General features: G+C 31.8%; 1 protein-coding gene across 1 annotated transcript in view; it reads right to left on the bottom strand.

Moving 5' to 3' along the window:
• LOC148305616 (dipeptidase 1-like) overlaps positions 1 to 16,823 on the bottom strand; it is a 213,542-nt gene extending 196,719 nt beyond the window's left edge. The window contains exon 1 of the mRNA XM_088266417.1: positions 16,722 to 16,823. Coding sequence (XP_088122543.1) covers positions 16,722 to 16,823 — 102 coding nt within the window. The remainder of the gene's footprint in view (positions 1 to 16,721) is intronic.
• Between the last annotated feature and the right edge of the window lie 5,799 nt (positions 16,824 to 22,622).

Raw genomic sequence — 22,622 nt, 5'->3', positions numbered from 1 at the left:
TGGCACGGAATATTGTTTCATCAAGGCTGACTTTGCATATATCAGAATATTGCCGCCATCTTCTACCCTCGTCTCTCGAACAACCCTCCGATTTGGAGGGGTGAAAAATACCTACATACGTGGGACTTCCAATACTTGAACAGATTTTTCAGTGTAGTTATATCGAATCGAGCCAAAATCGGTTCTGCTTCTCTCTGGGAAGGTGAAATTTTATGCATGTTATAAGAATGTTTATGAAGACAGACTTATAACAAAACATAACATAAAATAACATAATCGATACGTGCTGTTTTTTTTTAATCCTGTACGGGGGAAAATACATACTCTCATAATCTGACGTAGAAAAAAAACTTAAAACACATTTGTTTACGAAATCTTTTCCTCTCTTCTTTTCCCAGTGGTAGTATTTAGTTAATTCATTCACAGTGGTATTTTTTTTACGAAAATGGCTCTATATAAATTATCCAAATTTATTATATTTATTATCTTACATTAATTTTTTGGGGTATTTAAGTCTACATTTTGAAAACAGATGAGAACTTAGAAATAAAAGTGATATATTATCCATATAAAAATTGTTACCTATCCATATAAAAATAAATTATCAAACCATGTCCTTATTAACCACATAACCATACCACAATGTTAACAATGCTTTTAATATAGAAAATGTATTAAGCATTCAACACTTTCACACTTCTATTTTCATTCGAAATCTAAGGCTAAGTTTGTCTAGAAGTGGCAACAATTTAAAGCAGACAACCGCGAAAGTCTTTTTCGTAATAATTAAAATTAAATAACTAGAGCCACATTCGTTCTCATTCGTAGCCGCCAATCATTCCAACTCCTGACAGCATTCAGTCAACTAATTTATTTGATTCTATTTTTCACCTTTAATTTATTACAATTGACGTGAGCCATAGTGGTTCATTATAAAAAAAGGAATGAAATTGTGGCACTATTTCATTAAATTTTCATTCTTAATCTTAGACTAATTTTGTCTGGAAGTGGCATCAATTTGAATCAGAGAGAGATTTTTATTATAATTATCAAAATAACAAGAACCACATCGGTGCTCACCGACTCTTAGATAAAAAATCTTATTTTTCCATATTTTCTGACATGATCATTAAAAATATAATCCCATAATACGATTCTAAATTTTGCAGAGAAAATACTGAATTGGCTTTTATACCTGGTTAAGATCGTAGATTTTGAGTGGTATTTCCAAGGGTTGTTTATTTATTAACAGTATTGGAAAACCTGCTGCTAATATAATATAAAAGCGAGGAACGGGAAGCAAGGGTGGCTCCTGAAAGGATTTTTGATCAAATAAATTCATTTTCTGTTTATAAGCCAGCGATGCGAAATTGAATCGAAAATTTTAATTGTTCGCGTTTCATGTTTCGGTTGATATTTTTTTATTGAATTTGAGTGAATGGTTTTTTTAATCTACCTGTATATGCGTAATTGTGTTGCCTTCCAGGCATTTGTTTTTCATTACAAACGAAATCGGGAGATCCAGTGTAAAAAGTAGATGGACGATTTTTATTTTTATCTGTCACGATTTGTTTTTATTTGAATACATGTGTCCGATATTCGAATGAAAACAACGAAATAATTTAATATTGTTCGTATAAAATTATTTATACACATTCATTATGTGTAACAAAAAGATCATTGTATGGTTCCTGAAGTAGATTGATAAGAGAATTGTGTATTTTTTTTTAATTCACTGAAATCAGATAAAACAAATAAAGGCTTAACTCCTAACTACTGAGTCCTGGTACCAACTCTCATATGTTGAATGAAGTTACCAAAAAAATATGATAGTAAAATTAATGAAGTCTTAATCCGATCCCTCAGATGAATGTGCAGTAAAACGATGTATGATAGCTGTTCAAATGGTAAAATTAGGAAAAATGCAACGCTGAGGTAAGCATTATCGATAAAATTAAGAAAGGTGTGTTTGGACATGTGAAACAAAGTAAGTGAAGAAAGAATCGTAAAACAAATTTATGAGGTGAATTGAGTTGTTATTAGAAGTAGAAGTAAACCGAGTAAAATTTAGCATTATCAAGTATTTCAAATACTCGAACGTAATCAAGTCAAGTAATCAACGTAATCAAGTCAAATATTCAAACGTAATCAAGTAATCAAGAACGTAATCAAGTGTATTATAAGCTGCATTAATGCGACAAGGCGAAAATCGCTTGTAAGACATAGAGGGTGTGGCGTTCTATTCTCTCTGGCAACCTCTGCAGAAGCGACGTGATTGTTGCTAAGTTAGATTACTAAATTTTAATGCGGAAATATGGTTTAATATTATTTTTCTTGTGGTATTAAAATAAGAGGAACACGAGCTAAGCTGTTTACACATCAAAAAATCTGATGTTCTTTCACTATTAATATTTCAAGCCAGCTCAAGGGAATAATAATTAAGACGTCTTCCGTGAGGGTAAACACTGCTCAATTTGTGAGACAAACGACGCTGGAACACGATCCCTTCCACGCCACCAACGGTTCTAGGCAATGTATCTTCGGAAAAAATAATTAATGTCAATAAGAACCATGAGCGAACATGTTATGAAATTTTCAGATATTTGCTAAATATCACCAGGGCTAGAATACTATGTTGTGGATAACTTTGATTTCTTACAACTTTGGAATTTTTAATATAATATGAATGTTTTGAATTTAAAAATAAATGTTTTGTTTATTGTAGAAGATGTAAATATATATCGCTCACTCCTTTCAAGAACGTCATAAATAAAAAAACGTGATATTTCAGGAGAACGTTTTTAGAGTTTAAAAATAGAACACAATGCATTAAAAATAAATATCAAGCCACTTATGTAACTTTTTACTGTGCAACAAATCTTTTTAGGTACAATCTGGTTTTTTCAGGGTCAAGGTTTTTTCTCCATTTGAAAAATATTTAATCTATTAAAAAAAATAATTAAACAATACATTTTCTTTAAAATGCAAAAACAACACTTTCTGCCCTGTAGTGGGTAAATATTAAGTTAAAAATATGCCTCTTTTGCTGGGATATAGTACATTTTCTGAGCATTCCGAAAACATGCACAACTGAAAAATTACGATTTTTGATTTATGACGTTCTTGAAAGGAGTGAGCGATATGTGATATAAATTATGCGTAAAAAATAGTTTATATTAAATTTAATATAAGTTAACCAAAGAAATTAAAAATAAAAAATAAAAATAAAATTAACTGTTTTTTTATCAAATTTGTCAGGAAGTTGATGATATAAAAAATCCAATGGATTTTGATAGTGAAAATCTAAGACAAAACACTGTTTCAATCGAAGCACAAATATAACTTGTGGATATAAGTCGTGAGGTAAATGGTAAATGTTACATTTGTATAATGTCATCGCTCAAACCAGCCTAAAATAGGTCATACGCCTTTAAACGCACATATTACCTTTTTTTCTCTGTTGAGAAATCAAATAAAAATTGTAACTGATTATCCAAATATCGTGTTTTATTTATTTTACTATCCTAATCGCTTACCCGCACCCAATGATGCATAGGGCACTACATCACATAAACGCAGTGTTATCTTGGTCGTTAAGACATGAAGGAAATGTAAGCCATCCGCTTCAGGTAATGTTGAATAAATACTAGAGTGAAAAAATCACTTATATAATATTTATTTGAACCCCCCCTGGGAATCGTAACCGGAATCTCCAGTACGGTGGCCAGGCGTGCTGACCATTACTCTACGGAGGCGATGGTGAATGAACACTTGTGTAAAGTGATTACCCAGCGTTTAAATACCCAAAATACTATATTATTCTTTGTCTTTATTGAGATATTAATAAAAACTTGTGTCAGATTAATCATAAATCTTGTTTTACTTTATTTTAATTTAACGAACATCTCCAGTACGGTAGCCAAGCGTGCTGACCATTACGTTACGGAGGCGATGGTGAATAAACAATTTTGTAAAGTGATTACCCAGCATTTAAACACCCAAACTACCATATTATTCTTTATCTTTATTGAGATATCAATTAAAAAAACTTGTGTCAGATTACTCATAAATCGTGTTTTACTTAATTTTAATTGAACGAATGTTATTTTAAAAAACGTTGAACACGAAAGAATCTCGAAACAGACAGCAATCTGATCTCTAATAAAAATGACAGTCATTGTTCCTCCCGGGGGTCGTGAAGTGAGACATGCGTCTGGCGACACGTCAATATCAATCTCCGTTATTGAACACTGTTTGCCTCGCACTGTTTATGCTAAATCTCGGAAACGGGTGAAAATATTTATGTCCCGGCATACAAACGCGCCTGTCCTATTATACGTCCTAACCCAGCACGTTTTCTTGCTGTTAATTCTACCTCGTTCTCTCCTACCCTTTTCTGCGCTCCGGACTTTTCCCCTCCCACATAAACAGCTTTCTTTAACCTCCTTGCCCCGGGAACACGTTCAGTAAAACCAAATACTTAAATAATATGGTGTTTGGTGATTCCGTAAAAAAATTATGTTCTCTACTAAATATTTTTGAAAAAAAACAACCAAAACGTTTGCCTTCGTTGTGTAGAAGTAACAACGTTTATTCACTAAGCTAGAGGTACCGATTCTTAGGATGGTCAAAATAAATTTATGTGTGCTTTAATTATTATTTATTAAACCATATCCGCTCCCTAGGTGGAGCATATGGAGTCCACAAAATATTTTCAGGCTTGTCTGTCGGTTGCCAGCTCCCTTGAATCCTCCCAAGTCCTGAAGTTCTGACGAGAACTGCCGACGAATTGTCAACAGTGGTCGTCCTGGCCCTTGATGATGCCTCGTAAAAGAGGCAAGCTTGATTAATGAACCTGATGCCTTGTAAAAGAGGCAAGCTTGATTAAGGCTCTCAGGAGGCATGCGGAGTACATGGCTAAGACAACTGAATCGCCTCATTTAAACTTTATAAAAAAAAAAAAACATTTATAAAAACATTCAAGAAATAAGTTTTTTTTCACTAAAAATTATTTAAAATAATTTTCTGCTGGACCGGTACTTCAATCGTAACATATAAAGTACGATAAACTTACCATAGCATCTATTTGACGCAGTGCCCTATGCACCATTGGGTACAAATGAGGGTTAGAAGAAATATAATTAAATAATAATTAAAGATTTAAAGAAGAAATGCCAAAACATTTTCTTAAAAAAAACAGTTTTTTTAAACAATAAAAGATATTTTTATAAATATTGATAACTAATATTAAGATATCAATAAAGAAAAAGGTTTAAGATCCAATTATTCTCCGTGTTCTTCCATTCTAAATGGGTTATAATGTTTCTATGTTCATATGTTCATATGTAATTGTTTTAAATGTGTGGATTGTTCAAATACCTTTGTAGTACGTAGCCCTGAGGTCATAAGTAAAACATCACGCGGTGGAAGATTTGTCTTTTGACATTATTTTCAGGTTAAAAGGGTAAAGAAACGCTTTTCCAAGCAAAATAACATCTCAATAGTATCTGATCAAATATCACTATTTCATTTTTAATTGAAATAACGTTGAGTAATAACCACTTTTCCGTAAAATATATTATGACACGTGTTTCGATGCATTCCAAATCATTTCAAAAACAAAATATTTTACGAAGTAGTGGTATTTATTAATTGAAATTTGAATAAAAAATGGATTGATACGTGACTGCCAAATCATTTGATGAAATGTAATCATTTCTCTCCATTTTTAATTTATTTGCAGTGCAAGTGCATTTTTTATTTAAAACTTATTTTGCCATACCCAATATGATCTTTATTTCAATGATGGATCAAAATGTGATTGTGATTGTGCTTGTATTTTTTATTATTTAGTACTAGAGAATAAAATTGTTTCGGCGAATACATAAAAATATTGTTTTAAATAGATCCCTTATTTTTATTTCTGTAATCATTTAAATCAATTAACTACTACTACTACTACCATCACGCCGTTTCCACGCAGGGGTAGGCAGAGAGGATGGAACGCCACACTCTTCTGTCCTGACATACACTCCTCGCCTCCTTCACATCCATACATCTACTCACACATGCCCTCCGATTACGCAGCATTTGACACCGCCAGATTTTAGGTTCTGATTGATCTGATCGTGCCGAGTCTTTTTCGGTCGTCCACGTTCTGTTTTCCCTCTCACATTCGCCACATATATTTTCTTAGTCATTCTCTCGCTATCCATTCGCTCCACATGTCCATACCACCGCAAAGAACTCTTCCTAATCAATTAACAAATTAAATAATCTAATTAAATATATAAATTGTGATGTGAAAATCTAAAAAAATTAACCTGATTTTAAAACAGTTCAAACTTATTTATAACCAGGTTTCAAAAACGTTTTATTGGCAGCATTCAAATGCTGCCTTAAAACAACTTTGCAATCGGTTTAATAAAAAATATTTGGTTTTGTGGTATATTCAATATTCATGTAAAATATTTATTATTCATTTAAATAAACAAACCACAGAATTAGTGCTTCAATTCCACATTTATATACATAATTATGGTCTGTACTGAGTAAAGTATTAATCATTAAAATCATTTACTTCGTAAAGCTAGTTTGTTTAATATTGATAAACACAAAATTCAACCGACCTGTATTTGATTATATTATTATTTGATTTAGAATCAATCGGCTCAACACAGGCCATGCCTAAAGAGCCGTAATACGTATAATAAATGTGTATATGAAATGAATATGTATATTGAATGTATCTATGTATTATGAAAATAAATAAATAAATAAATAAAAAATAAATAAATAAAAAAAAGAATTCTGTAACATGAAGAATATATATGATACTTGTAAAAGATCGCTTTTCACATTTTTTGTAAACACGATTAGTTTCGGAAACATCTGCAGTTTTTTTCATTCAAGCTTATAAACTCAAAAGTAGTATTATAACAAAAAAACGTTTTAATTTATCTATAAATTACATATTTGCTATATTAAAACTTGGCTAAATTTATGTTTTTATTTATTTTTTTAAATAAATGTACTTTTATTTATTATTTCTCTTCGAAGAATGTATTTATAGTAAAAGTCCCAACATTTTCATATAAGAAATCCTCATACTCGTACAACAAAAATTATGTTTCTTTTTTGTTCCTAATTTATTATTGTAATTGTAACTGAGTCAATGTAAACGCCGGCTTTTTTATTATTTTTAACCTTTTCCACTCTGACCAATTTTTCTTAAAACTGATCAGCTACTCTGATAAAAAAATGCAACGTTTTTTTTACCATTCAAATAAATATTTTGGTTCCCTGATTTTGGGACACCCTGTCTGGCAATACGTATGGCCATTTTAATTAAGATTAACTGTATTTATCTGAAATATTTTTTGGTAGGATATACTTTGGAGATAGAGAAATCAGTAATTAAAGTTATACCTGCGCCGGGCCAGACATTGTGGCCCACGGAGCTGCCTACTAGAATCATACGGGCCAGAATGTCTGGCCTACAGAGTGGTAAGAGCTAAAGAACTTTAGATATTTCATTATTTATTTTTTTGAATTTACATTATTTATTGAGTTGGCATTAACTTTATGGAATAGCATTGTGATTTGAATACAATAATAAAACACTTGTATAAGACCATTTCTGGAGTTTATGAATATAAAAACGACTAGTTTCGAGAACTATAGATGTTCTCATCAATAGGTAAAAATGGAAACTAAAGTAAGAAAAGCTGCTGTTATTAAGTGATTGTTTTTTTGTATTGTTAAAAATATTCGTCCATCACTTTTGTAAAATATATCTTAAACTTGTAAATATATTTAAGTTGAACGTTTAAGACTTTTTCGTGTAAACGGTATAAGCTAACATAAGAATAACAGTCGGAAGGGGAAATAACATTACGGGAATCGACCACGGGATTAAGTGAGTCAGATAAAGGTCGTCGTTAGGATTATTGTGTTATGTTACACCCCTTATCATGTGTGACCGCCACCCCCATCCTTCGGAGCCTCGAACTACTGCTAGAAAGGAGAATAATTCCTCTAAGAGGAACCTTCAAAATAGAATTGACGTGAAAGTTTACCCTAAATAACAGCCACAATTCGGCTTAATTTGTTAACACGTGTAATCGTTATTTCCAATAAATGTTCTACTTACTCTACATAAGTTTTTACTGGAGAATTTATAAAATAAAGTAGGAATTGAGTCGGGTTCGTTATCCCGTGCTTAGTGTCATAGACTCTAAGTCAGAGTTTCTCGGTTCGAATCCACTCTAGTAAAACCTGATTTACATTTTGAATAACAAACCACTTTGGCCTACGAAAATAATTGTATTGTATTTTATGTTTCATCAATTAATTCAGCAGTCACATTGTGGTAAAATCTACTCATTTTTAATTTAAGTTTTACTTGGCAAATACCAGTTTTTCTTAAAAGCTTTTGTGACATGTGTTTTGATGCATTTCTCATCATTTTTACATACAAATGGTGTTTGATAATTATGGAAAATGCATCAAAATACGTGTCACAAAACATTATTTAGTGAAGAATTTGAACTCAAATTATTATGAATAAAATAACTGGTCGAATTATAAGTTTAATAAAAATTAAGTATTTTGTTTATAGGCATCTCATATTATGTGAAATAATTTGAGAACAATTTTACTTATAAATTAAAGAGCTTTGAATTTTCAGAATCAGCGTGTCGTAGTTTTATTTTTATATTTCAGAAGAATATTTTTTTAAGCTTATGACATAGCTTTTAAAAAAGACCATCGATATAATTTAATTATTATAGCTGACACAAGACCTTTATATCCCCCTAACAAGAGTAGTTAAGCTCTAGAGTGGAAAGAACCTGAAGTAGACACACAACCGTGAATGATCCTATAAATCCCCGTATGGGCTCAATTGGGCGAACAAAAGTGCATTATAGTTGCAATAAAGGAATTTCAGGCCAGTTACACAGCAAAATGCTCGCTACAAGACACCCCTAGACGTAAACCTTCGTTTACTTCAACCAAGAGCTTCGTGACACAAATTTTCTTCAACGTTATCTCGCAGTCACCGTTAACTAAACTTTTGAAAATGTACAAGATTGCCATGATACATTTTATGAATCAAACGCCAGTTTAACTGCGGTCTCACGATTAATACATCGATTTTGTAAGGCGATAACTGGCCATTCAAGCTTTCTTGGTATTAGAGAAGCAGTTTATGGTTGAGCAGTTTTCCAGACAGCACTGATGTAGTATTATGTCCGCTATTTTTATTTTTATTCAGAGGATTCCGATTGAATCGAATGGGAGGCTTAGTAGCATATTATTATGGTATTAGAATATTCAGAAGCTAAAGGATAAATGTGTTTATTTTTTACGCAAACATTTGGGTCAAACACAAAAAGAGGAAAACCAATATTATTTACTATTAAAAGGAGGATGTAAAATCAGAATTTGACAATAATAAACTCTAAATTGAATATTCTAAATAAACAACTTTATATATGTAACGAATTATAATTATATCATTAAAAATAAATAATACAAGTACCTAGTTGTATCATATAAGGAAGTTGATAAACATTATTTTAAAAAATGTTTGGCTTTGTAATATTTTTGTATGTACTATCAGTGTCTTCTAAGATGAAGCTTCTATTGTTTTTATGTGAAGACGAGATAAAAGTCTAAGTATTCCAGGGCTTACAATCTTACATTTGGCTGGTTAAAGTGATCACTTTGTACCCTTTAACTATTAATATTGCATAGTTTTTTAAAGATGTACTTACATATTTATGAACTTTTGTAAGCTTTCTTCCATAAATCAATTTAAATTTATTTGTTCCAAAAAGAACTGGTTAAGAACAAAGTTTTTGTTTTATTTTATAAAGTTTTCAATAAGTTTTAATGAATGGTTTTTCATGAAATCTTGATTTATAATATTCAATATGTTCTTTTTAAAATATTCTCATAATAATATTTGATATATCTTGTGTAATTATGAATATGTAAATATGTAAGAATATTGCGTAGTAATAATATTTTTTTTAGTATCGATAATATATACATATACAACCCTAACGCTCCCAAATACATACCCATAAAGTACCACATTATAATACAGATACGTGAATGTGTTTAGTTGGAACATTATTATTGCATACATTTATGTATAATACAAGCATACATATTGCTAGATAGCGCCATTTAGGGTAGGGCCGTTAAATAATAATTGGAGGTCCTTCAACATTTTACGCGTACCCCGACATGGTCATAAAATTTTCAAAACTTTTACAAGAACCCATAAGTTGGTTCAACCCTTCTGGGTGGGTTCCGAGACCAGTGCTTCTCAACCGGGGGCTGCATTTGTCGATGAGGAAGTCCTCAAATTTTATTGTTTAATATTACAAAAAATATAACAATTGTGGAGGTCTTGTAACCAAAACGTTACATTTACACTATAAATTATTTTAAGTAATTAGGAATTCTAGTTTGTAAAATGGTTACATTTTGGTGCGATTAAATGATTTCAATTTGTTTTAAACAGGATTTGTCACATTTTGTCGCAACTTTAATTAAGAATTCGATAGAATATAGTAAACAGAACAGATTTGCATTTAAAGGATTTTTAGTGCAATATTAGAAATGTAACCTTTAGGTGAGGACCTCCATATTTTAATTCATTAGCTACACATATCTTCTTATAAAAATCTTATACAAATTATTATTTAATTGATAAAAAATACATAAAGAATAAACTTGTGACAATTATTTGACATATGTCTGAAAATGCCATAACAAGGCGAAACAATATTATAAGGCGTAACAAAATTTATTTAATATGTTCTTTAACAATAAAATATAATTTTGGACACTCTAAAAAATCAGTGTTTGATTTTAACGTTAACTATATAAATTATAATGGAGTTCTACAAATTCAACGCCAAATCTAAAAATACTTTGAATTATAGCTGTTCATTGTAAGGCTGAATCACCGTAAAAATAGTTGCCATGCCACAAAAATTAAAAAACTCATAAATGGAGGCCAGTGGCCGACTGGGGTTGAGAACCACTGTAGCATGGTACCATGAGATACAGATATGAATAGTACAGCCTGTACGGCATTAATATTTCACCCAAAGGAGCGCTGAATGATGATGGGTCAACCCTTACAGTGACCATTCCATGGGCTACATCCCTCTACTGCTCTCGCCCCAAACCACCCCTCGTACCATGTGATAAGTGGTTATTCGATTATCCGCTGGACGCTTAACTCACTCTGACGATAACATTAAACTTGAATAGATATGTTATTGTAATACATAATTTATTTGAGTAAGTGGAACTTTGAAACAATTAAGATCAACTAAGAAATAGTATAATTTATATTTGAAGCACAACACATTCTTTTCCATTTTATAATTACAATGTAAAATTGTTTTAAAATCACTACAAATATTTTATTATAACATAATTATAATGTCTACCGGTTTCGAAGCTAACCGCTTATTTATCAATAATAATAAAACCCTTATCCGCACCCCAATGGTGAATAGGGCACTGCGTCATATAATCGCAGTGTTATCTTGATCGTTTACACATGAAGGAAAGGTGATCAGCCCTCCGCTTGAGGTACCAGTCCAGGGTAATATTGAATAAATATGACAGTGAAAAAATCACTTATATTTATTTTACCCCCCTTGGGAATCGAACCCGGGACCTCCAGAACGGTAGCCGAGCGTGCTGACCATTACGCTACGGAATACTTTTACTATTAATCAGTATTGATAAAGAAGCGATTAGCTTCGAAGCCGGTAGACATTATAATTAAGTTATAATAAAATAGTTATAATGATTTCAAAACAAAGTTTCATTTTAATTATAAGAAATATTAATATATGTACATTGTTAAATAACCCTAATCCTAATTTATAATAATCCTAATTTATTATTTTGAAGGATATGTATTTATTCCGTTAATCTATTAGCGGTACTTCTTTGGTTTCAAATATCTGTGTTTTACAAATAAAAATAAAAAAATTGACATTTTGACATCTCATCAAAGATGAAGAATTATATGGAAGTCTGCATTCTGCAAGTGATCTGCCTGGTTAAGTGATCACTTTGCACAAATGCAACAATCACCATTTTACCCGTGATTGACAACCTCACTACAAATATGTATAATTAATCACATGACCATATACATTTGAGTTCATTACGACCATTTTTGTTGGATTGAGAATGTTTTTGTTTAGCAGAGACCCTTAGGGCGTTTGTGCACTACACGGAATTTTACCGTCCGGCACTTCAGTTAGCGTAATAAAACGAATGATTGAGTTGGATTGGCTTGTGCTTTGTTATGGAGTGTGTCCATATACTTGTTCACATAATCTGGAGTATATCTAATTACAGGAGTTATTTTCATATTATTTTTTGACATCTCATCAAAGATGAAGAAGAATATGGAATGAAAATGATGTTTTCTGGCGTTTCTCATGTGTGTGATTATAATCCAGGATTCGGACCTCACATACTAATAAAAGAGTTTCTGCTCAATAAAAAGCTTCTTTATATCTCACCAATAGATGTCTCTAGTGAAGTTCTAGTGATTCAAGAACAATGTTTCAAAATTTGTTCATGTATATTGAACTTCCAAGAATTTGAGTAGTGTGGTTGTCAATAATGGGTAGAATTGATGAATGTTAGACGTGTGTAAAGTGATCACTTTAACTAGCCTATGACGGTCGTAAATGCCCAGACTTCCATATTCTTCTTCATCTTTGATGAGATGTCAAAAATTAATATAAATATATTCTTCTTCATCGATGTTTAGATGTTAAAACATGTAAAGGTTAATTTGAACTCAATTAATATATTGGTAACAAGGATTATTTTCAACATTTTCTGAATGTCCGGACTATAAAAATGTCCAAAATAATAAATTTAATACCCTTGTTCCATAGTTAAAAATTCTGAACGTTCAATATATTCAGTGAACACGTTGTTTTATAAGGATTCGCGTAGCCACGTTTTCCGGTAGAATGCGCAAAAAGCAGATAAAATCGTGGCCAAACCGTGCGAATGTTTCTCTCTCACGTTAAATGAATATTTACGTTGTTTTGCAATAAACAAGAATACACAGGGCTTATTCAATTATTTTTATTTGAAAAACATCACACAGCGAGATGTTATCCTGATACAGGTTAAAAATTCAGCGATATATGTGGGCACAAAGCTCAAAAACAATATGTTCAGATTCAATCCGGGGTACATGTCATATTTCATTATTTTAATTACTCTTCACGAATAACAGTGCTTTAAAAATAATCTAGGTTTATGAATGGTTTTTGAATTGGAAAGATTTATAAGTAAAACATTTAAATCTGTCTGAATGCAGTCAAAATGTGATCCATCGGATAAATGTGCGGCAAAACGATGTATGATAGATGTTAAAATGGTGATATGGAGGAAGGATGCAATACTGAGATAAAAATTACTGATAAAATTAAAAAAGAAAAAAAGGTGTGTTGAGATGATTTGGACATGTGAATAGTGAAAAATATGTGAGGAAAAAATAGTGAAAAAAATTGAGAGACGGTACAATAGTAATAATGGTAATAGAAGGAAATGAAGACCGATAAAACCTTGAAATGTAATATTTCAATTAAAATATTTTAAAGTGATCAGGACAGGAGTCGGAATAATCGGCGAAAAAATATGAGGTGATGCTTGAATGTGGAAGAGGTGAATATTGTTAACAAAGATAGATTGTATTCCTTCTGCCTACCCCTGGCGAGAAGCGGCATAATAGTTAATTAGTTAGTAAATTTGTTTATTAAAATATTTAATTATTTTGATACAACAAAAACCAGAAAAAAAAATAACCAACGACTTTCAAATTTCTGTAGAAGATAAAAATTGATACGAGTAGTAAAAATATTGAAATATATGAATGTTTAATGCAATAGTTTTGGATTCAAGTTAAAGTATCGTCTATTTTATTAAAACTAACAAAATTCTAAAAACCAGCATCTTTCAGTCTTAAATTTCGTTTCCAAATTTTTTATCCACGCATTCAAAAAACTTTTTGCGCACCTACTGGTTAAAGTGATTTTCGTCTTCTTTGCAATTAGTTTAAATTATTCAAAAGGCTTTTAACTCTGGGTTTATAAAGGTGAAAAAAGAAAGGTATAATACACTCACGGAGCGTATAAAATACATTTAAATTTTTAACGCTCCTCTCTTAGACAAATGTATGGTGAAAGGATATATATTTTAGGTGTGTACGCATCATGAAATGTATATGAAATTCAAGATTAAGAAAGCCACCATTCATAAATAAAATTAAGAAAGATTTGATTAGAGTATGTGGAAAAGAAGGTGATAGAATAAATAAGAAAAATATTAAACTTAATTTTATATGATGTGCCTAAAAAAACGTATAAGAGGAATTGGTATTACAATTTCGTTTGCATGAGGAGACTTATAGCCAGGGGTGTAGATAAAAAGAAACATGTTTACAAAGACACAGAGGCTTGATGTTTTATATCCTTTTTCGTAAAGTCAGTGTGTTTTTCTTTCACTTAAAAAATACGAATTTTATTGAAACACGATCAAAATATGTCAATGGATATTTTCATTCTACATATGAACTGTAACTAAGAGATTAAACGAATAAATAGTGTATCTGACAAAAGAGAGGCCAGCAAATGGAATGTCAAAATATTTGGTAAAATAATGTTGGAATGTCAAATAATGTGATCCTGGTAGAAACTAGAAGCAATAAGTTTCAATTGTACAAATGTTCGAATGAATTCTATCCAATTCATCTTTGTACATCGTTCAAACAGTAAGAATTGCTGTATTAACTAGGCTTTCATGTGTATTTTTTTCCTGAGACTGTTAAGATTGACCTAACTTTCTGAGATCCTGGTATTTGTATAACGACTTTTGAGTACGCTCCTTTGTCTGTTAAAGTTTTTTTTTAATTGAAGATAATTTTTACACGAACGGAGTGATGAGTGAGTCCATTCATTTAAGATTTAATTTAAATCCATTGATAAAATGGTTTACCACCGACAACACTTTCTCTGATTTTCCGTACAGCTTCTTGGCATTTGGTATAATCAATTACATTTTTAGAAAACAAAATAAGATAACGTAAAACAGTTTAGTTAAAACTAATTGTTACAGTTGCTAGTTGATATTTTATATTTCAAAATTATTTCAATATTGAAAACAGGAAAACTTTTCAAAAAAGCTTATTAGTAACGATTATTCAGCTAACTTAGAGTTACAATATTGATACAAGCGAAGCAAATATGAAAGACAGGAATACAGTTTTGAAAGGATCTCGCTCATATGTGACGTTTGTCTAACAGATTTAAAACTGATCGTTATGTCGTTCGCGTGATGTGTTTATGGTTTTTGTCTACTATACACTCGTGTACAGTGTGTATCTCTAGTTTCTGAAATAGTCTGCTGAGCTAGCATCACAATATGTTGAATATTGCCTTATGTTTTACGTGAATGCGGTTTTTATTTGGCCATGAGTTTTATCTTTGAAATATCTAAATACTTTATTTGTGGGACACCAAATTCTTTTTTTTTCTTTGAATGTTGTATTATCAAGTATGTTGTATTATTATTGAAAAAAACAGAATTCGATTTAATCGTCCGAAGAGGTTACAATTCAGGCTTTCAAATTTATACTCACTACGTTAATATTGTATTTTGGTTAATATTTTATCATTGCATTTCAAACAACGTTTTGTAAAAATAGCAAAATAGTGCTTAACTTAAATTATTTGATCAAAATTAAATTACGTTTATTAAAAATTATTATTATTAATTTAATTCAATTGAACAATTTCACCACATTTTTTCCACATTAGTTAGTTTCCACAATTTTTTCCAATATTTCCAAGTTTGAAAAGTTGAAGCCGAATATGGCATGTAAACATTTTGAGATTTTCAAATACAAAGGGAAAAAAATAAAACAATTCGGCAATAAAAAATACTGACATTTTCTGTATTTGATCTGAATAATAATGAAATATATGCAAATGAAGGTAAATATTGGTAAAGACATTAACTGTCATTAAATTTTCATTTTGTCATGGGTATATTGTCTAAAAATCACGTTGTTGGATCCACACTTTATGACATTGAAGAGTTTTAAGGGTTGACATTCATAATTTTATGAGTTGAGATTCTGGCGTGGTTAATTTGGGTTTCGCATAAAAAATTAAAAAATTAAACATGTTATGCATGAAAAACACTGCGATTTGCTTTATTTGGTGTAATCAAATATGTTCAGAAAAAGGTAAATATTCGATTAGACATTAAGAATCATTCATTTTATGTGTTGTCATGTTGTCTTCTACAAATCACCTAGTGGAATCTTTTCCATACGTCGAAGAGTTTGTGCGGTTGAAATTCATAAATTGTTATGGATATTAAGATTCTAATGTTGCTCGTCTAGAAAAGTACTGCTATTTGATCTGAATTATTCTTAAATGAATGGAAAAGATGGTAAATATTGGTAAAGACATTAAGAATCATTAATTTTTCGTATCGTCATTGGTATGCCTTCTACAAACTACCTCATGGAATCCACTCTCCCAGGCGTTGAAGATTTTGCATAGTTGAAATTCATAGATGATTATAACTGTTGAGATTCTGGTGTCATTCATTTGGGTGTTGCGGATGTTTCTTCACTACCTTACCTGATAGTCCATGTAGTTGCCATAGCCCATGTGGTTGCACGTGCAGGCACAGGACTGAATGTGCTGGCGCAGCTCCAGCTCCACCTCCCACGGGCTCTCCATGCCCCCGCCCCCCTCACATGCCTCACAGCCCTCCCCCACCCTGGCGGCCCCCGCGGCGCATCACTCGCCCCCGCCGGCCGTCCGGCACGGGAGCAACTGGTGCTGCATCGCGACCAAAAAATTCAACACCCACCACACAAAGCCAACAACCGAAAAATTCAACACCTACCACACAAAGCCAACAACCAAAAAATTCAACACCTACCACAGAAAGCCAACAACAAAAAACTAACAAATTCAACAGTTTAAAAATAACAGTAACCGTTCACTTTTTTGAAAGAAAACAGTGATTGACAACTTTGTTTTTGTTATTAACCGTTATTAATTCAACACTTTTAAGATTGATTATTTATTTTCCCGTTTGTTTAAGGTGCTCTTTAATTTTTTTGACACTTGTTCAGAAGCTCGCGATCCTTTTGGAACTTTTGTGTGTGTGCGACTTGAGGTGGTGTGTGGACACTTTGCGTGCGGCGCTCGGCGCTCTGGCCCGGTAGGGTGGCGGCATGGCTACCCGTACGCTGCTCACGGCAGACTGTCGGAGGCTGCTGGTACAGCCACCCTGTACCCCCCTCGTGCGCCGCCTCCGCGCACACCCGCCGCCTGGCGCCCTCCTACTATGCACCAAGGCTATCAGTGTTGCCAGGCTCGGGGAAGCGAGATTCGCAGGAATGAAAATGGGAAAATGAAAATTATAACATATTTTATTCCTAACGTTGTTTATGGCTTATTAAATTGGGTCTATTATGCTTTAAACATTTAAAATACCTTTCAAAATAAGCAGGTACCTTGGTTGAACAAAAAAATATTCCATAAATTCATTATAAGTATGTGAAATTTTTAAAGCACTTTTTTCTTCTGTAATCTCAATCTTGTGGATTTGTCTACAGCAACAAATGACACCTATTTTTCCTTTCCGGTATTTTATTCAAAACCCACTTCTTCTTTAAAAATTAATAATAATGTGAAATGTACTCGAATCATTAACAAAGCTGTATATTAAAATAATTTGTATAAAAATCTATTCTTATATTATTGGAATTTAAAAATTCTGTAATTAAAATCATTATAAATATTTTATCATAACTTAATTATAATGTCTACCGTTTTTGAGGCTAACCGCTTCTTAATCAAAACTGTTTATTCAATATTTTTTTCTATTTATTCATTTAAATTTATGAATCATATTTTTATTAGGCATGTAAACTTACGGAACAATAAAAATTATCGATAAATCTTACACAAAATCTTCATTTCTTGTGCTAAAAAAATCTATGAAATAAGCTATTAGTATACTTTTTTTTTAAACATATATGAAGAGTACGGAAGTCTGGGTGTTGACAGTGCTTACGTCATAGGCTTGGTTAAGTGATCACTTTACACACGCGTAACATTCACCAATTCTAACTATGATTGACAACCACACTACTCAATTTCCGGAACCCCCTAGATATATCGGTAGTGTAATGGCAAAGGGGTATATCTGTCAAATTTTTCGTTTTTGCTCTCCTGTAAAATTTGGTTTGTGACAGATATACCTGTTTGCTTTTACAATACGGATATATTCAATATACGTTTGTCAAATTTCGAAAATGTAGCGAGATTTCGTCACTCACATGGCAACCCCGTACTTTTCTCCGGGGCTAGCAGCGGCTGCGGTTGCCTAGCAACCCCTCCCCACCCCATCGCCCCCCTCCCTCCCATCAAACTTCACTCACACATACAGACCCACGCACACCTGCAAATGATGTTATTTACACTTACATTACCTTATTATGAAAATAATTTACATCTCCATGTGATTTTCAATTATTTTCTTTTTTTGCTGATTTTTCGTTTTGTTGAAAAATCCGTTTTTAAGGCGATATTGCTGCTGAATGTAGTAGGAACAGTTTAACCATGCTCCTGACTTTGTAATTCGTTTTTGATGACGGTTTTTATTGTTATTTGTTTTATACTACAATGTTTTTTTGTGTATTATCGATACTTATAGCCAACGTTTCAGCCTACATTGGAGGGTCTATTATCGGGAAATGTGTGAAAGTGTTTTATGTTTTATTAAAATTATAACATTAATTAAAAACAAAAAATTCATAGAATATCAAATTATTTTAACGGTCACTGTGTGATAATATTTATCAATTTTTTAAGTATTTTTTTAACCGTTATCCGCACCCAAATGGTTCAAAAGGCACTGCATCCTATAAATGCAGTGTTATCTTGATCGGTAACACATGAAGGAAAGGTGATCAGCCCTCCGCTTCAGGTACCAGTCCAGGGTAATATTGAATAAATTTTAGATTGAAAAAAAAAACACTTATATTTATTTGACCCCCCCCCTGGGAATCGATCCCGGCACCTCCAGAACGGTAGCCTAGCGTGCTGACCATTACACTACGGAGGCTGCCGAAATTTATTTACCTGGTAAAAGTACTATTTATAAATATCTATTGTGACATGTGATTCGATGCATCCAACATTGGTACGGTGTTTAATAATGATGTTAAATGTTTGCCACAATAGATTTAAATGTGATATTATAAGTTAAGTTTTAAAAATAAAAATAAAAACATTAAATACGAAGACTAATTTTTTTTTAAATACAGATTTTTTCACGTCTATCAAAATAATGTCCTTTAAATAAATAACAGTTGAAAAAAATATTCTACGATAAAGTTTTGGTTTAAATTTTGTCAGTTTTAATTTATCAGTCTAGGCCTTGGCTTTTAAGTGTTTTATTACTTTAAAACCACTTCAGAGCTCTATGAATGTTTACAAAAGTAAATAATTTCCACGCAAAAAAAACGTTTCGCACGTAAAGTACCTAATAATTTAGTTCCAAATACTTTGAAACAGAGAACGAACTACTCAAAAATATTTAATTAAAAATTAATTTATAATCATAACTCAAGTAAGTAAATAATCTTACCATAGCACTTTTTATGCGAAAATATTTGGAAACTACATTCATTCAATTTTAGTTAAATAAAACCTGATCAAAGTGCTATAAATTTAATAATAAAAATGTAAATTATCAATGTTTTTTAAATAATAAGCAGGGAAAGATTCGAGAAGTAATAAATATATTAGAAATTCAAATACAATCATGAAATATAATTTCGTACTATTTTTTTTATATATAGTAAAACTATTTTAAATACGATAATCTATAAGTGCACTCAAAATTAAAATGCTTAAAAAATCATTACAATTCAATTCATCAAATAAAGTCTAGAATTGCATACAGTGGATTTCGACCGCCAGCTGAAATAATTGTTTTAGAGTGTTTAAATTAAGCGCTTTGTACAGCACTTTCAATATTTCCAACCAAAATTATTGAATGCACATAGGTATTTGTGATAATGTGATATTGTAATATTTCATTGGTGATTCGTTCAAATCAAATAGTACCTAGAAATTCTGCGATATTAAATTATGTTTTATGCATAAAATGTAGATTTGTACACTGTTAATGAGGACATTAAATGTTTTATTAAAAGTATGACCATTTCTCTTTTCACTAATGGGTGATGAATTTGTGACAGCTGTTTTGCACTGTTCTGTTTGAAAAAATAAAGTAGTCAATCTAGTTTTATTATTAAATTATGTATTAAGTGCATTTTTCTTATATTACACGAAAGTTATAAAATTTTGTACATGTGTTACAAACGCACGTCTAATAAAAATACACTTACTACATAAAAGAGGAATCAAATTTTATGTAGGATAAAGTCAGATGAAGAAGAGAGTGAAGACGATTCTGAAATGCTCATGTCAATAAAATGCAAGAAAATAGACTATCCCGAATTTGCTCTTCAAGATAACCCAGACGGAAGAAAGCCGCCTTAAATTCCTCTAAAGCGATGGCATGATAGCTGGCGGTAGACATCATAAGAGACGGATATCGAACAAACAGATCCTAGGATGTATAAGAAGGAAGAAGAAGAAGAAGTAACATAATAAAAATAGATGGTATCGGCTTCGTACACCATTTAACAAGAAACATATTTTATGCTGATTTTTTAAGAAATACGTAGAAAATATGAGGATGAAAATTTGTTTTACATTTAAAATAATTAAAACGGAATTTAAAATACTGTCGCGAAAATTCGTTACAGAATGGGAAAATTTTATCAACAATTTTATGTACGGAGCAATCGCGGTAATAATCTCCGAGGCGTCTATAAATAAATTGATTAATAAAACTTTTACACCCTCAATTTTTCTAGATACCTACATTTATTTTAAAAATGTGTACTTTATACAAGTCCGAAGTTAATTTGATCATTCGATTAAGAAAATTCGTGAAATCTCCGCTGTTTTTCATTCTATCTTCATCCGCAAAGACGCTAACGCTTGATTATTTTTTTGTTCATTTTTAATTTTGTAATTTTCGGATTCTTTTACTAAATTTGACTCTGCCTCCATGCCATAATGGTTGCTGCATTTAACTACCCGGGTTCGATTTCCGGAGAGGTTAAATGAAATTTCCTTTTTTTTTTTAATATTGATTTTTTTTGTACCCTACATTTATTATTGGATTACGTAAAAAAAAACGGTTCAGTATTGAACAAAGGCCTCCCTCTTGGACTTCCTCAGTTGTCTGTTGGACGCGACTCTCTTCTAGTGCAGGCCCGGCACTTTCTTTAAGTCATCGGGCCATCTTGTTTGGGGTCTACCCACGCTTTTACTCCTGTTCTAGGCCTCCATTCAAGCACCTTTTACCTCGATCTATGTTTCTTCAAACATACATGCCACATGACCTGCCCATTTCTACTATTGTTCCACAATTCTTTGAGCCACATCTGTTACCTTGGTCTTTTCCCTTATCCAAACATTCGTTTTTTTTGACCCTATGTGATATGTTTAGCATCTCCATTACTCTTTGTGTTACCCGGAGTTTATGCATGATTCGTTTTGCTAGGGTAAATGTTTCGAATTCATAGGTGAGCACTGGGAGTACACATGCATCAAATGTTTTCTTCTTCAGATGTATGAGAATGTTAGGGGATTTTAGGACATCTGAATATTTACCAAATGCAGTCCGTCCTAAAGCTCTTCGCCTTTCCAGTTCGACTTCCTTATTATCACTTCCCAGTTTGACAATGAAACCCAAATATACATAGTACTCAATTCTGTGATATTTTGGCTTTTGAATTGCAATCGAAGGCCAAATTAATACAATAAAAGAAACAACATTTTGAGTGTGTCCAAATACTTGTTCACAAAATCTGGATTATCTCCAATTACAGGAGTTATTTTCATATTATTTTTTGACATCTCATCAAAGATGAAGAAGAATATGGAAGTCTGGGCATTTACGGGGCTGACGATCGTCATCGGCTGGTTTAAGTGATCACTTTACACACGTGTAACATTCACCGATTCTACCCATTTTTGACAACCACACTACTCAAATTCTTGGAAGTTCTTTATATATGAACCAATTTAGAAACCTTGTTCTTGAATCACTAGAACTTCACTAGAGACATCTCACCAATAGAATTTATATATTTCATCATACGTAGGGTGAATTATCAAGTATTTGGAGAGGATAAATAATAAAAATGTTAATATTTTACTGGTTTAAATAAAGAAGTGAAGTCTATTCTTACCGACTCGTGAACGAAGTTTAACGCATTAGGGCGTTCGGGGATACATTCACCTGGAGATTTTTCTTGGTCCCATAAATATTTAATCTTAATTTCACCTGTCAGAAAGCGCTCTCGCTATGCTCCCCGAAAACGGACTTAAAAGGTAGCATCCAATTTTAATAGAACGCCATTAGTTTGCTCAAGAGCA

Source organism: Brachycentrus maculatus, unplaced genomic scaffold (assembly GCF_059751285.1).
Source record: "Brachycentrus maculatus isolate JH-2025_06_01 unplaced genomic scaffold, ASM5975128v1 h1tg000268l, whole genome shotgun sequence".
NCBI lineage: Eukaryota > Metazoa > Arthropoda > Insecta > Trichoptera > Brachycentridae > Brachycentrus > Brachycentrus maculatus.
The sequence above is the reverse complement of the archived record's forward strand: the minus strand, read 5'-3'. Positions and strand labels throughout refer to the sequence as shown.